Genomic DNA, 13,620 nt, shown 5'->3' on the forward strand with positions numbered 1-13,620 from the left:
GTGGCGGGGCTGAGTAAGATTGCTGTACGAGTGCAGGTTAGAGATAACAGTAAAAGAGCTGAGGGAGAGATTGAGCTTCTCACAACTAAAATAGGTAGCTAAATGGAAGGAGGTGTTCTGAGGTGATTGTGGATAATGACGCATGTCATGTGAAATCAGTTCAGCTTGAGTTGACTGCCTGAACTAGCTTGCAGGCAGTGCCTTGCTTTATACTAAACTTATTACCTTAATAGTTAACTGGTGCTCCAATTCTTCTCAGGTTTAATTTGACCAAGATGTTTGTGTTGATAGGTTTATTGTCTGTGGTTTAATTTGTCCAACAAGAGATGACGTTACAACCCCTGGTGGAGTGGGAAACTGGTCTCTTGGACTGCTTTGAGGAAGCCAGTACCTGTAAGAATCAATTTCATAACTTTGACAAATTTGCATTTTCTTAATTTAAAGGTATTTCTGATGGTATCAAACGGCATAATTAAGTATGTATTGCTGTTTCAGGCTGCTATGGTTTCTGGTGCTGTCCTTGTCTTGCCTGCACCGTCTCAGGGAGATTTGGAGAGAACACTTGCCTCCCATTATGTGACATCTGCGGTCCTGCTATATTTGCAGCCTGTGGGATTCCTTTGTGTGTACCTCCTGCAGGTCTGTCTATGAGGGCTGCAATGCGAAACAGATACGGTATCAAGGTATGTTGCATGCAGAGCTGCTGTGATCAGAATTTCACAGCACAAGTTCAGTAACAGTAAAGCAATATTGTATTCACACTGGATCATATTTGTCTCATTGTTTTTCCTGCAGGGTACTCTCTGTAAGGACATCGCAATTTCTTGTTGCTGCGAATGGTGCTCCTGGTGTCAAATGCATCGAGAGTTAAAACATCGTAAAAAAACTCCCACTGTCGTCAACATGCAGAGTACAACCGTTTTCGCCACTCACCCTGCTCCAGTGATGATGATGCAGCCCCAAGGTTTTGTGACCCAACAAGTTACTTCCATGACTTCGAACTGATCTTTGTGACTATATCAAAGCATGAATACAATAATCAGCCATAACACTATGATCACCTACGAACATGGTCGAAAAGGCGATGATTGTACTTCATATTTATTATTGCAGTCATAGCTGAGATGGTTGTTTTTTTATACTGAAAGGTTCCTCATGTTTTATCCCACTCTACAGGCAACATATCAGGAAACCCTTTCGGTATCATGCAACCTACAACCACCACCCTCTATGACCTCAGGACAATTATCAGCTTCCTTATCATGTCAACAAAAACTAAAAACGTAGACGTGTTAGAAGAGTAGAATCTATGGTAGAGCTTTTTTTTATTTGATTGCATTAGACTTAGCAGATGATCATATTATGGCTGATCACAGTATAACTATGTAAACTCAAGAGATAAAGACATTAGCATTATGTTTCAATAGCTGCATCAAAGGTGGATACAATAGATATGAAACAACAATTTCAGCACTTGTGATGATAACGATACCACTGATAAGTGTTGTAGTCCAGAGTATGTCCAGTCTGAGACCGAAACTAGACAGAAAAATTGCTTTCGATTCCTAGACGATGGTCTGAATGATAATAATATAACAATAATAGAATACTCTTTAATGCTATCGACTCTCAACTTTCTCAATAAGACAATACGCCTTTCATAGCAACACAAAGACCGCATCAGTTAAATCTAATGAGCTGAAATCAGTCTAATATTCAGTCCTATTAAATGCATTTTAAAAAGTGTGTTTAGCTTGGGGTGTAAACAAGGTAAAGACACTTATATTGACAACTCATATTAAAAAACAACCTAACGCAAGGACCACATTACCGTCGTAATGTTTTAAAGTTAACCTGGCATGGCCCGACGAACAGGAAGAAGTTGATTAACGCGACTTTGCAAGAGAAGCTCATTCATCAAGTCGTCACATTACATTCATGAAACACCTCGTCAAAAAACACATTGCTTAAGGGAACTGCTACCAGGCTGGGAAACCGCTGGTCGTAACAGAATATCAGAGTGTCAAACACAGAAGACAAATGTGGTATTGTCAGTCTGGTGACTGAAACAGACAACACAACACAACATGGCAAACATGAGTCATTCAATGTCATTGAGTTCAATTAAAATGAAAGCATCTTCACTTGCGACTTGTCGGTTTGTCAAGAATGTTGTGAAGACTAAAGGTGTTTTTAAGACTTCTAAATATGTTCTTCTTCAAATTGAGATTAGAGTGCATTAATCATTGACTTTCAAAGATCACATTGAGGTTTCTGATGTGTAGTAAGAGCTCTCCATGTTATATATTTGTGTCATTCTAAAAGCAGACAGAACTGATAATCAATTAGTAAACATTCAGTGTGTACATTTTCTGTCTTTATTTGATTTCTGATCATTTCAGTTTTTCTGATTAAGCACTTCAATAAAAAATCATTTGGTTTTAAATCTGGAGTTTCTTTTTTGTCAAAAAGAAACAACAAATCCACAATGGTCCATGTTGTAACCATTTACACTTATATTTAATGTAGAACAGCATGCACTGCTCTCAGCATGCTTGCCTTTACGGTGTTTTTTTCAAAAACAAATTTAGTCCTCTGGTGTATCCAAAGTGTTGTCTTTACATTTCTTGAGTTTTCTTTCCTTTTAAAAACTGCTTCCTGAAAGACGAGCCGTTCACCAGAACGATGAAGCTAGGAGTTCCTCCTTTGACAAAAAACCTGTTGACCAAACAAAAAAACAATCAGCAACATGTGAAAGAGGATAATGTCAGGGAGTGTCGAAGAAGTAACGTAGTCATCAAGGACAAACTGAGGGAACTCCCCAGCTGACTCATGACCCTGTCGGTAAGAAGGACATTCTGTTGAACTAATCTAAAGGTAGGAAAACTATGTGAAAATTAACAAGTGTCAGCAGGTGAATAATTCTGACCACAATAGTTAAAGCTACTAAAGTTCGCAGTCTCCAGCCTTCCATCCTTCCTGCAGCTTTGCATCCACATGCCTGTGCTAAAAGTAATGACGCATTTCTCCGCTCGTTATTCCAGTTTAACCTGAAACAGCATACATACAACTTTATCTCTCTTTATCAACTTTTACACAAAACAACGCTGCTCCTGTAAGATGCTATCCATTCACTGTGCTTGTTTGTGATAGTAGTAACATGCCGTCACATAGGCATTGTAGACCAAATAATGAACGGACTAATGCTGGAGCCGAGTACCAAGGGCGATGACGTCCAATCGTTGTGTCGACTGAACGCACACATCCCTAGAGCAGTCACGTTCCCTAACAGATACACATTTCACACGTCGGCAGGATTGCCGTCAAAGTATAGGGAACACATTACTCACTTGACTGGACACTGATCTACACTGACCTGTCGTCCACATGAACAAAGGAAGAAAAACACCTACAAATGTGACTTCAACTTCATGAATGTACCTTTTATGTTGCAGCACTTTCAAAAGTGACGTCTGTTGGTGGACTTGGTGGAGAGTCTCCGTCTGTTCATCTTCAAAGTACAGCTGGAAAGAGTCAAATAGAGACGAGGAGGATTAAAAATCAAGGACTTGTTCTTTTATTCATCAGGAAAACTGTCCTGTGTTTGGTCGTGAAACAAAACATTTGACTCTTCTTACTGACAATGTTCCATGAACATCTCAGAATTTTGGCTCCGCTCCCCTGCCGTCGTTCGAAAGGAAAAAGAGGATTTCGCAAAAGCAAGTGAAGAGTGAAAACGACACATTCTGTTGACTTCTTTATCCATCGATGATGTGCGTAAACGTCTTCGTTAAAAAAACACTTCAGTTCATGCTCGCAGTATTTATGATGAGGGACCAATCAAATGAAGGCAGAACACACAAACCTGAAGATTTTGTGGGTGATATTTTCTGTCTGCATCCCAAGGTGGAAGTTCTTCTCCAAACATGACCGCGATGTGATCCATAAAACTGAGATAAAAGTGATGGTTAAAACAAGCATCCTATGCATAATTATTTTGTCTGATGAAAGACAGAAATTAGAACTTGTGAAAAAGGCAGATTAGCTATAAAAGATCCAACAACGTGAATTGAAGACAGTTAGAAAGAAGAGAAGTTTACCAGCTGTTCTCACAGAAGGCCGAGATGAAGTCGCTCTGCTGGTGTTCTGGATAGAGGAAGAGAACGGGCCAGTTCAGGGAGCCCTTCTCATCCAGGAACACCTGAGCTCCCGTCACCTCCCGAGAGCTGAGGCCGTCCAGACTGAGCTCTGCTATCCCTGCGGAGGAGCCTTTGTCCTCATCCTCACTGTCTGAGGCACGCTGATGAGGCTTCACAGGCTGCAGGAGCTTGATGCCACGATCCTGCGTGAAGCACAGAAACACAAACAGTATGCATCTGATAAGTGCACCCAAATATACATCTGGATTCACACCTCAAGACAACAGAAATGATGCATTTTTGATTTGATAGATTGCTAAAGGTATGACGGCATTAAAGAGTGCTTTATAACAATCCTACAGGCTTTGATGTTTACAAAAAGGTGACAAGCTTTAAATGGGGACATATTCTCCTCTACCAACATGTCTCATTTCGCTATTTGCTGTTGGCGAGGGTTGCTATTAGTCCAGATTTCATCCCAGTCAAAAGCTGGGTACAGATCTGAGATGATGGTCCCCCATTGCTTTCCAAGAGGGAGGTAGATTGAAGGAAGGAGTGTGGACCTTCATCAGATGACATATGGAGCCGAACTCAAGTCGACAGTGAGCAATAGAAACATTTGAATGAAGGAGATCTGCTTGGACTGGGGGCTTTCTTCCAGGTGAGGGCTCACCTGTGTGTCAGGCTTTAGCTATAATAAGAGAAGTGTAAAAGCCTGTCTGGATTTTTATAATTCTTACCTTTATAGCAGCCAGAAGAGCTTCTTTCACGCCATGCAGCTTTTTCTCTTTGGCCTTGGCCTTCCTGGCATCTCTTTCTGCTGCTCTCTAAAGCACAAACAAAACAAACAAGCTTAATGAATTCTTTCTGAATACAAAACCATCAGCTCCAAAATCAGCTCAACCAATGAGTGACTGTACCTTGTCTTTGTCAGCTGCTGCTCTCAGCTCCAGCAGCTTCTTGTCAGTGGGATGGGCCTTCAGTCCTTCGTCACACCACTGGAGCGCCTCCATAAAGTTTCGCAGCTTCATACAACACTGAACACCTGCAGGAAACACATGGTTTGTGTAACGTGCTGTTTTACATATCAGTGTTTCATATCACAACCCTGTGCTTATATGATAATTTCATATTGGACATATGAAAATGATCTGTCATTTAGAGGACAAGTTCTGCTCCAGGAGGCTACTGAGCACTCTGATTACGCTTTGTTTAATGTCATGAGTATTATTTTCTTAGTTGTCTGTCTGATTTCTGTTTGGGGCATGTTTTTTTAAAGCACTGTACACGTAGTTATTTCAAAAAGACACGTTGAAAATGTTTGTTTTCTGCTCTGATTTCCTGTTATAGATTTCATCCTCATATGTTGGGCTGCTCAGTGGTTTGTGCTGTTGTCTCACAGTAAGGAGGTTTCTGGTCCCGGTCAGACAGGACTTCTGTGTGGGGGGTTTGTATGTTCTCCCCGTACATGTGGAGGTTCCCTGTGGGTACTCCGACTTCCTCGCACAGTGCAAAGACATGTTAAACTGGTGACTCTAAATGACCTGCAGGTTTGGATCTGAGTGAGACTTTATTTCCGCCCTGTGATTCCAAGGTGTACCCCGCCTCTTTCACTCTGACAGCTGGGATTGGTTCTAGCCCTGGGACCCGTATTCGGACAATGTGATAAAGATGATGGATGGATGGATATTATTCATCAGTCTTATTTATTATTATTTTTTTGCAAAACACAATGTCTTTCATGCTCCAAATCGATCGACAGTCCCTGTAAGTGAAAACCTAAGAGGCAGTAGAGACTGTTTTTGATTTGACTGCGCTTCATACCTCTGATAACGGCTTTCAGATGATCCGGTTTAATCTTCTTCGCAGCTGCGGCATCATTTAACGCTGATCGCATGTTACCTGTAAGATGAGGAGAGAAACTTGAATTAAGCATTACACAAACTTGAAGGGTTTAAAATAGAGAGATGATGATTCTGAGATAGATGTTACTCTTTGTAAGTCATTTCATTTTGACACGTTTAATTTTATGACGTAAAAAACAACAATAATCTCTCAGAAAGTAGTGAGTGACCTGAACCTCACCCAGGTAGAAGTGTGCTGCTGCCCGGTTTGTGAGGAGGACAGTGTCAAGCTCCTGATCGCCACTTTTCTTCTTCAGACCTGCCGTGTAGGACAGGATCGCTTTGGCGTAGTTCTTCTCTTTGAAAAACGCATTTCCCTCTTCTTTCAGGCTCTCTGCTTGCTCTGCAGAGGAATGAGGAAAACATGTTACCACATACCACTAAATGACAGGGGTTACATTATAATAATACTTTTTATCTTGTGTTTTACTGAAGCTGTTGTTCACCTACCTGCTGGGGGTCTGTCTTCATCGTGAATGATGGCCTGAAGACAAGCTAGTTCTGGGTACTTCTGAGGGTCAATCTCTTCTGGGGCACTTTTCATAAACATGGGTACTTTATCAAACTCCTGGATGAGAAAAGCAGCACACACACACACACACACACACACACACACAGAAAATGTCTCTTAGTCAGGTTAGCCTGTTAGCTTACAGGTAACTTAGCTCACTTTTCACAGAGACACACATTTATTCTTTCATGTAGGTAAACAGAGGTGTCTTACATCTTCCCAGTTCTTCTCGCTGAAACCCTTTTCATATCTCTGACCTTTAAATTTGTCCATTAACTCATCCATGCCATCGTCGCTGTCATATTGAACCTCTGATGAAGCCATTGTTTTTAATGATAAATATCATACATATAAAAGTAATACAACCCTGAAGATGTTAGAGATAGATTACGCTATATATTTACACTTTCTAGAAACAGCCAGGCTCCTTGTTTACACATGTGCATAAGCGGTTCTACGTCATTAAAGGTCCGTGCTGAAACACAGTACAGCTACAACAGTTCCGCCCCGGCTGTACTGAGGACCAAAAGAGCATAGAAATAAAGCTCAACTGTCTGTATTTGAATGTTCATCATTTGTGCTTTTTTTATAGCTCAAGTACTGTACAATCTTACAATAAATCTTCAGTACCTGTACAAGCAGCTGTCTTCATGTTATGAATTATTTTGAAGGATATAACGAAAGACAGTAAATGACAGCCTCTTAATAATGAAAATAAAATGATAGTACATTATTCTCTATATAATGGACATTTTTTTATAATGGTGTATTGTATCATCACATTTTTTATAGTTACATATTAAGGACAGCCGAATCCTAACTTAATGAAATTGATATTTTCATTTGCCATCAGTAAACCAACATGGTTAACTTGATTTCATTTAAATAAATACACCTTACTTGTAAAAGTCACTTACGTGTTTATTATTTGCATGAAGGTAAAAATATTGTGCTAATTGTATTTGTATGATGAACCTGATTACTGACGTCAACACAATAAATTCCAACTTTATCAAGGTTGTATTTACAGTATTTAATGTTTTTTAAGAAAACATTAGGTTTTTACTAAGATGGAACTAGTGTAACAGAAACAAACTAAAAGACATAAAACTGAATAAAAAATATGGACAAAAGGCACTTCTGTTCACAGGTGTGAGATCATGTTTCTTTATTTGCACAGGAACATAAAAAAGGGAACATTTGACTTTCTTGTTGATAAAAACATGGTCAAGAAAAGTGATCAACCAATGATAGGCTCTATTATCAGAGAGTTTCTGTTGTGAGACAAAACATAAAAGTCCTTATTCCTCCTCTCCCCTCCCTTATACTCATATTTAATGTTTTCATTTTACAGAGAATGCACAAACATCATCTTCCTCGATCCAGTTTTGATCATACAGTTTCCACCCGACCCAGGAGATCTAAGAGTCCATCTTTACTGAGAAACATCGTCTCACCTGTCTGCTGACAGATCACCTCATACCTGGGAGTTTCCTCCAGAGCTCCCTGTCCCACCACAACAACATACGGGTAGCCTAGTCTGCTGGCATCCTTCAGCCTCTTACCAAAGGTCATATGTGTACGGTCATCAAGGACTACTTCACCTCTCAAACGAGGCAGAGTCTCTCCCACAGTGTGGACTAGTTCCTCCGCTTGGATTGAAGCGTCATCGACCTTACTGCCTTTTTTGGGGGGTAAAACACACACCTGGTAAGGGGCGATGAGGCCGGGCCAACGGATCCCATCTTCTGTTGACATCACCTCAATGGCAGCTGCTAGAATACGGGTCACCCCAAGACCATAGCATCCCATCTCTGCTACGCAAGGCTTGTTCTGTGCGTTGCTAAAGGTGGCATTGAAAACATGAGAGTACTTTTTACCTAGGTAAAAGGTATGGCCAACCTCTATCCCCTTTGACTCTACCAGTGTGCCAGTTTCACACTGTGGGCACTCAGTTGTGTCTGAAGACAGGGTCTCTACATTAGCAGAGAAGGAGCAGCTCCCACAGATCAGCAGTCTGTCCTCTCCGATGTCAGCTGGCAGCTGGAACTCGTGGGAGAGCTTACCTCCAATGTTACCCGTGTCTGCCTGCACCTGAACACATCGCAGACCCAGCCGGGTGAAGAGCCTGGCATACGCCTGGCACACAGAGTCATAGGTCTCATAAGCTGCTTCTTCACTCACGTCGAATGAGTACATGTCTTTCATGTAAAACTCACGCCCTCGAAGCAGACCAAACTTAGGTTTCGGTTCGTCCCTGAATTTCCGAGTGATCTGTTTAGTAAAACAAGACAATAATAACAAATATAATAACTGCATCTTAAAACAACAAGTCAACTAGTTACAATAGAGTACCTGATAGAGAAGTAGAGGGAGCTGTCGGTAGGAGAGAGTGGTCTGGTGGGCCACCAGAGTGGTCACTGCCTCCTCGTGTGTGGGGGCCAGGCAGTAGTCAGCTCCGTGGCGATCTTGCAGACGGAGCAGCTCCTTTCCCATCAAATCCCAGCGCTCACTGGTTTTCCAGAGGTCAGCTGAGCACAAACTGGGCATGTCTAGCTTCTGTCCACCGATGCCCTGCATCTCCTGATCAATGATTCTTCCCTGTTGGTTTAAGACAGCAGTTGGCACATTTTTAATGATCAAAAATAAACTCCTCATTAGGCTTATTACTCTTGTGATCTACTGCTGTACTCCCACTATGAAACAGTGATTTTCTACAAAGTTGTTCCAAAGATAAAACGTAAATATAACGAAGAAAAAAAAACTGCTGCAACACAAACATTCCCAAATTTAGTACCAATATATAGTGATATCTTCTATATTGATGATTTTGTCACTTTTTGTACCTTTAATTAATCAAGTCTTTAACAAAGCAGAGTGTTACCAGCTTCTCCATGGAGCGCACAGTGGCAGGTAGGTAGTAATAACAGCCGGGGTTGGATGGATGGATAAGCCCGGCCTGTTGCATGAGCTTCTGGCTCTTACACGTCATCTCTCCTTGTAGCCGTGTGTCCGGCCCCACATCACGCAGATTTGATGGCTGGTAGAGGCGAGACACGAGGAGTGTGGGCTTATGGATGTGTCTGGCTCTGGTGGAGGCCGGGTCGGTGACATGTTCAGCAGCACAGTCCGAACGAACCCTCCTCGGAAGTAATGAAGTCCTGTGGAGGCGCTGGATGACTTTGGGCCAGATCTGATGCAGAATGGGCTCCATGGTGGATTCAGACCTGCTGAACAAGACAAAACAATTAACCAATTAATACAGAAAGTCTTCAAGCTGGTAATGAAGATGTCTGAGAATCATATATCCAAATAAAGCCGACCTTCTCTGGCTTGTAGAAATTAAGAAATTAATTCCCACTTTAAACTCCTCTAGAGTAGTTTGAATTTGAATCTCCTCTCTGCCTGAAACAAAGACGTGTGTGTGTGTGTCAGAGTGATTTAAATAAAGATGGACGCGTTAAACAGGTAGTGAACAGGTGATTTCAAGGTCGTCACAACTTATGAAATTAACACTTAGCTCTTGTATTAGCCTCACATAAACATGAGCAGATCGTGAATGTTGTGGTTTTAAATATAAATACCTGAGACAGAAGTGTCTCCTCCACACACACAGACACAAACCCTGACTCACAGGTCAGCTGTGAGCTAATGTTAGCTCTGTTAGTTAGCACTATACGTCTGTACGTGAACAAAACTCACCATGACACGCTTCTTGTATCTGGCTGTTCCAAGCTTGTTAACTGAGAAAATGAGCATAAGCAGGCATTTCTACAAATGTGTCAAACTACAGAACACTGAAGGTCCCAGCCTCATGCTTCAGTCTGCCTTCCTCAGACAGACTGAGGAAGAACACCTTATTGGACTGGTGTTCTGCCACCTGCCGGCGGGGAGGTGTACTGCAGTCCTCAGTGTTAGTACAGGTGTCATGCAAAAGCAGCTGGATCCTTTACTATAGAAAACAGACATGTGTTAGTCTTAGTCAGAGCAACTCCATACTACATAGTGCACTTCTAGGACATAAAATGTAATATTAGAATGAAAAATATCTGCCTTTATTACATCTGTGTGTTTAATAACTACCTTTTCAATATTATTGCAAAAGCTGTTGATATTCGCCCATATGTTTCGATATTGACAGCGACAAAGCTAGTCCGTCTCTATCATCTCAGATGTTTTAATGTTTGGTAAGGGTCATTTATTTAAAAGAAATGTAAGAAATTGCAGCGTATTGACAGCGACAAAGCTAGTCCGTCTCTATCATCTCAGATGTTTTAATGTTTGGTAAGGGTCATTTATTTAAAAGAAATGTAAGAAATTGCAGCGTATTGACAGCGACAAAGCTAGTCCGTCTCTATCATCTCAGATGTTTTAATGTTTGGTAAGGGTCATTTATTTAAAAGAAATGTAAGAAATTGCATTATTGTGTACTGTACATACTTTAAAGCAGACTCTAAGCAATGTCTGTTTACTACTCTAAAGAGGTGATGAAGGACATAAAGATGAAATTTAATGATGTAATCACATGTAATGAGTCATTTAATGTTGGCAACACTTCCCTTCCTCACAGCGTCATGTTATGTATGTTTACTTAGCAGGTACATTTCATGTACATAACCATGTTTGCATTCAGTCAGAGGACATACAGCCCCCTTTTTTCCCCACGGGAAAGAGGCACAAATGTGTCCTTTGATATGGAAACAAAGGAAGCATGATCATCATTTCCACCTCCAGCACAAGGTTACTTCTGCACCCAAACTGTAAACACAGGATGTAACAGATCTTTATTCATGTCACTTTTGTTCAGAGGTGACTGCTCATCAACAAAGACAAAGAAAAAAAAATCCAAAAAATTAAATCAAAAGAAAAAAGAACTGAGAATGAAATTAGGGCCAGAGGGAAGATAATTGGATGAATAAATGGAGATAGATTTAAATTCAAAGTAGGATTAAGTTATGTTAGAAACAAACCCCAGAAATGTTTCGAGGATTACGATCGTATTTTCAAAGTGTTCAAAGGATACTGATTCTTACAAGGGGCTCTTTCGTGTTGAGTATAATTACCAGCAGACTGTCCACGTTCACACCTAAATAATTTGGCATAATCACAAATCAGTGGAGCAGGTGAAATAAGGGTAAGGGTCATTTATTTAAAAGAAATGTAAGAAATTGCAGAAATTGCAGTCTAAGTGAAATTGCAGTCTAAGTGACAACCACAATCTGAAAGCCAATGAGGTAATTTCTATTGAGAAGTAGGTTTAAAGATAACAGAAGAAAATCTCTGTCATATAAATGTAAGAGATGAATTGGAGGCCTACATGGGAATCCAAGAATTGTGCTCTTACAATCTGTGGCTGTTGAAATCATCTGTGTATTAAAGAAACACCAAGTAAAACAGACCAATATTTTAAGAACCACAAGAAGAATATATGGGTTCACATAGACCATTTTAAATCGCTTAATCCAATTATGAACACTTGTGTTTTTCAGGTTAATTGTTCCTGTGAGTTTTCACACATTACTCAGCCTCTGGCTACATAAATTACACATTATTCATTTTTGAAACAGGACAAATCCCTATATATCAGCTCAATGATCTGTTTGAACTTTTTATTTTATTATAACTTTGAAATTCTAATGAAAATATCTGACACAGTCATATTTTACAGAGTTTTCCGTCTATTGATGAGTTTTTATTGGGCATGCTATCCTGTCACATGTAATCTAAGTGTTCTGTTGACAGGACGCTGTGCTGTAGTTTGTGTTAATGCACGTCTACCGTCTTTATAGGATTTTATGTTTTTTATGTCCGCAATTTGAATCCATTATTCCCTCAGTCAGTCGATGACACACAAACACCTGACAGTAAGCTCACATGACAAACACAGCTGTCTCTGCGTCTTCTCTTTCAGGTGGACACTGTGGAGGACACACACAACATGTTGATAAACACACACACACACACACACTCTACATTGATGTATTCTTGAGCCGATTAGGTGTGTCTGTTTCTTGCATTTGTCTTGTGTCTCTTGTTTTAAGAGTCTGACCACAGGGAAATAGGCGACTGAATGTCTCCTACAGAAACAAACAATCCCATTAGGAGAGACGTTATCTGTAAACATTACATTTACCTGTTTGGCTTTAAGATGGATTTAAAGGTTGATATTTTGTTGCCATTTCCAAGAGTCAGCTCAAGGTTTCCAGAGGTAGAAATAACAATATGTCTCTGTCTACTCCATCCTGATTCCAATGAGGTTTATTGTATGCACGAGAACACATTTTGATATTGGAAGAGTTTTGGATTTATTTGTAGTTGAGTAATGTTGTTAACTCGTCTAAAAGAAGGCAAAGCACCTCCTGAGGTAATTAATTCAGGAACCCGATGGTCGTCATTTAGCTTTATTTATCTGGTTTAAACAAAAAAATGCATACAAGAGAGCAAAAAATCTCCTCTAAGACATCATTTCTCGACTGAAAGTACTTTCTAAAGATGCTAGTCAGACTGTAAATAATGTCAATTACCTGCATGTTCTATCTAAAAAATCTATCTATCTATCTATCTATCTATCTATCTATCTATCTATCTATCTATCTATCTATCTATCTATCTATCTATCTATCTATCTATCTATCTATCTATCTATCTACCTACCTACCTACCTACCTACCTACCTACCTATCTATCTATCTATCTATCTATCTATCTATCTATCTATCTATCTATCTATCTATCTATCTATCTACCTACCTACCTACCTACCTACCTACCTACCTACCTACCTACCTACCTACCTACCTATCTATCTATCTATCTATCTATCTATCTATCTATCTATCTATCTATCTATCTATCTATCTATCTATCTATCTATCTATCTATCTATCTATCTATCTATCTATCTATCTATCTATCTATCTATCTATCTATCTATCTATCTATCTATCTATCTATCTATCTATCTATCTACCTATCTACCTATCTATCTATCTATCTATAGGCAAGACACCCATGGCCAAAAGTCCTTTACCATCAAATGCCCCTGAATAGTCGTCCAGTGCTTCCA

General features: G+C 40.1%; 3 protein-coding genes across 4 annotated transcripts; 1 reads left to right on the forward strand and 2 right to left on the reverse strand.

Annotated features, from left to right (window-relative positions):
- The first annotated feature begins 224 nt into the window (after positions 1–224).
- Positions 225–1,194, forward strand: LOC306828486 (placenta-specific gene 8 protein-like). The gene is made up of 3 exons (XM_079350992.1): positions 225–393; positions 496–683; positions 796–1,194. The coding sequence occupies exons 1-3, from the start codon at positions 327–329 to the stop codon at positions 1,003–1,005; spliced, it is 465 nt and encodes a 154-aa protein (XP_079207118.1). The 5' UTR covers positions 225–326; the 3' UTR covers positions 1,006–1,194.
- Positions 1,195–1,301: 107 nt separating this feature from the next.
- On the reverse strand, positions 1,302–7,010 carry ttc4 (tetratricopeptide repeat domain 4). Its single transcript, XM_079350991.1, has 10 exons — positions 6,768–7,010; positions 6,494–6,611; positions 6,225–6,386; positions 5,964–6,041; positions 5,060–5,184; positions 4,880–4,966; positions 4,101–4,342; positions 3,866–3,950; positions 3,442–3,524; positions 1,302–2,718 (listed from the first exon to the last, which is right to left on the reverse strand). The coding sequence occupies exons 1-10, from the start codon at positions 6,876–6,878 to the stop codon at positions 2,619–2,621; spliced, it is 1,191 nt and encodes a 396-aa protein (XP_079207117.1). The 5' UTR covers positions 6,879–7,010; the 3' UTR covers positions 1,302–2,618.
- A 695-nt stretch (positions 7,011–7,705) lies between these two features.
- pars2 (prolyl-tRNA synthetase 2, mitochondrial) lies at positions 7,706–10,473 on the reverse strand. Of its 2 annotated transcripts, none has more exons than XM_079351032.1 (4): positions 10,257–10,473; positions 9,439–9,781; positions 8,910–9,155; positions 7,706–8,828 (listed from the first exon to the last, which is right to left on the reverse strand). In XM_079351032.1, the coding sequence occupies exons 2-4, from the start codon at positions 9,766–9,768 to the stop codon at positions 7,947–7,949; spliced, it is 1,458 nt and encodes a 485-aa protein (XP_079207158.1). In that variant the 5' UTR covers positions 9,769–9,781; positions 10,257–10,473; the 3' UTR covers positions 7,706–7,946. The 2 variants fall into 2 exon arrangements, with proteins under 2 accessions (XP_079207158.1, XP_079207157.1); XM_079351031.1 differs by having other exon boundaries at positions 9,439–9,784.
- Between the last annotated feature and the right edge of the window lie 3,147 nt (positions 10,474–13,620).

The sequence above is a fragment of the Symphodus melops genome, assembly GCF_947650265.1.
Source record: "Symphodus melops genome assembly, chromosome: 8".
Classification (NCBI taxonomy): domain Eukaryota; kingdom Metazoa; phylum Chordata; class Actinopteri; order Labriformes; family Labridae; genus Symphodus; species Symphodus melops.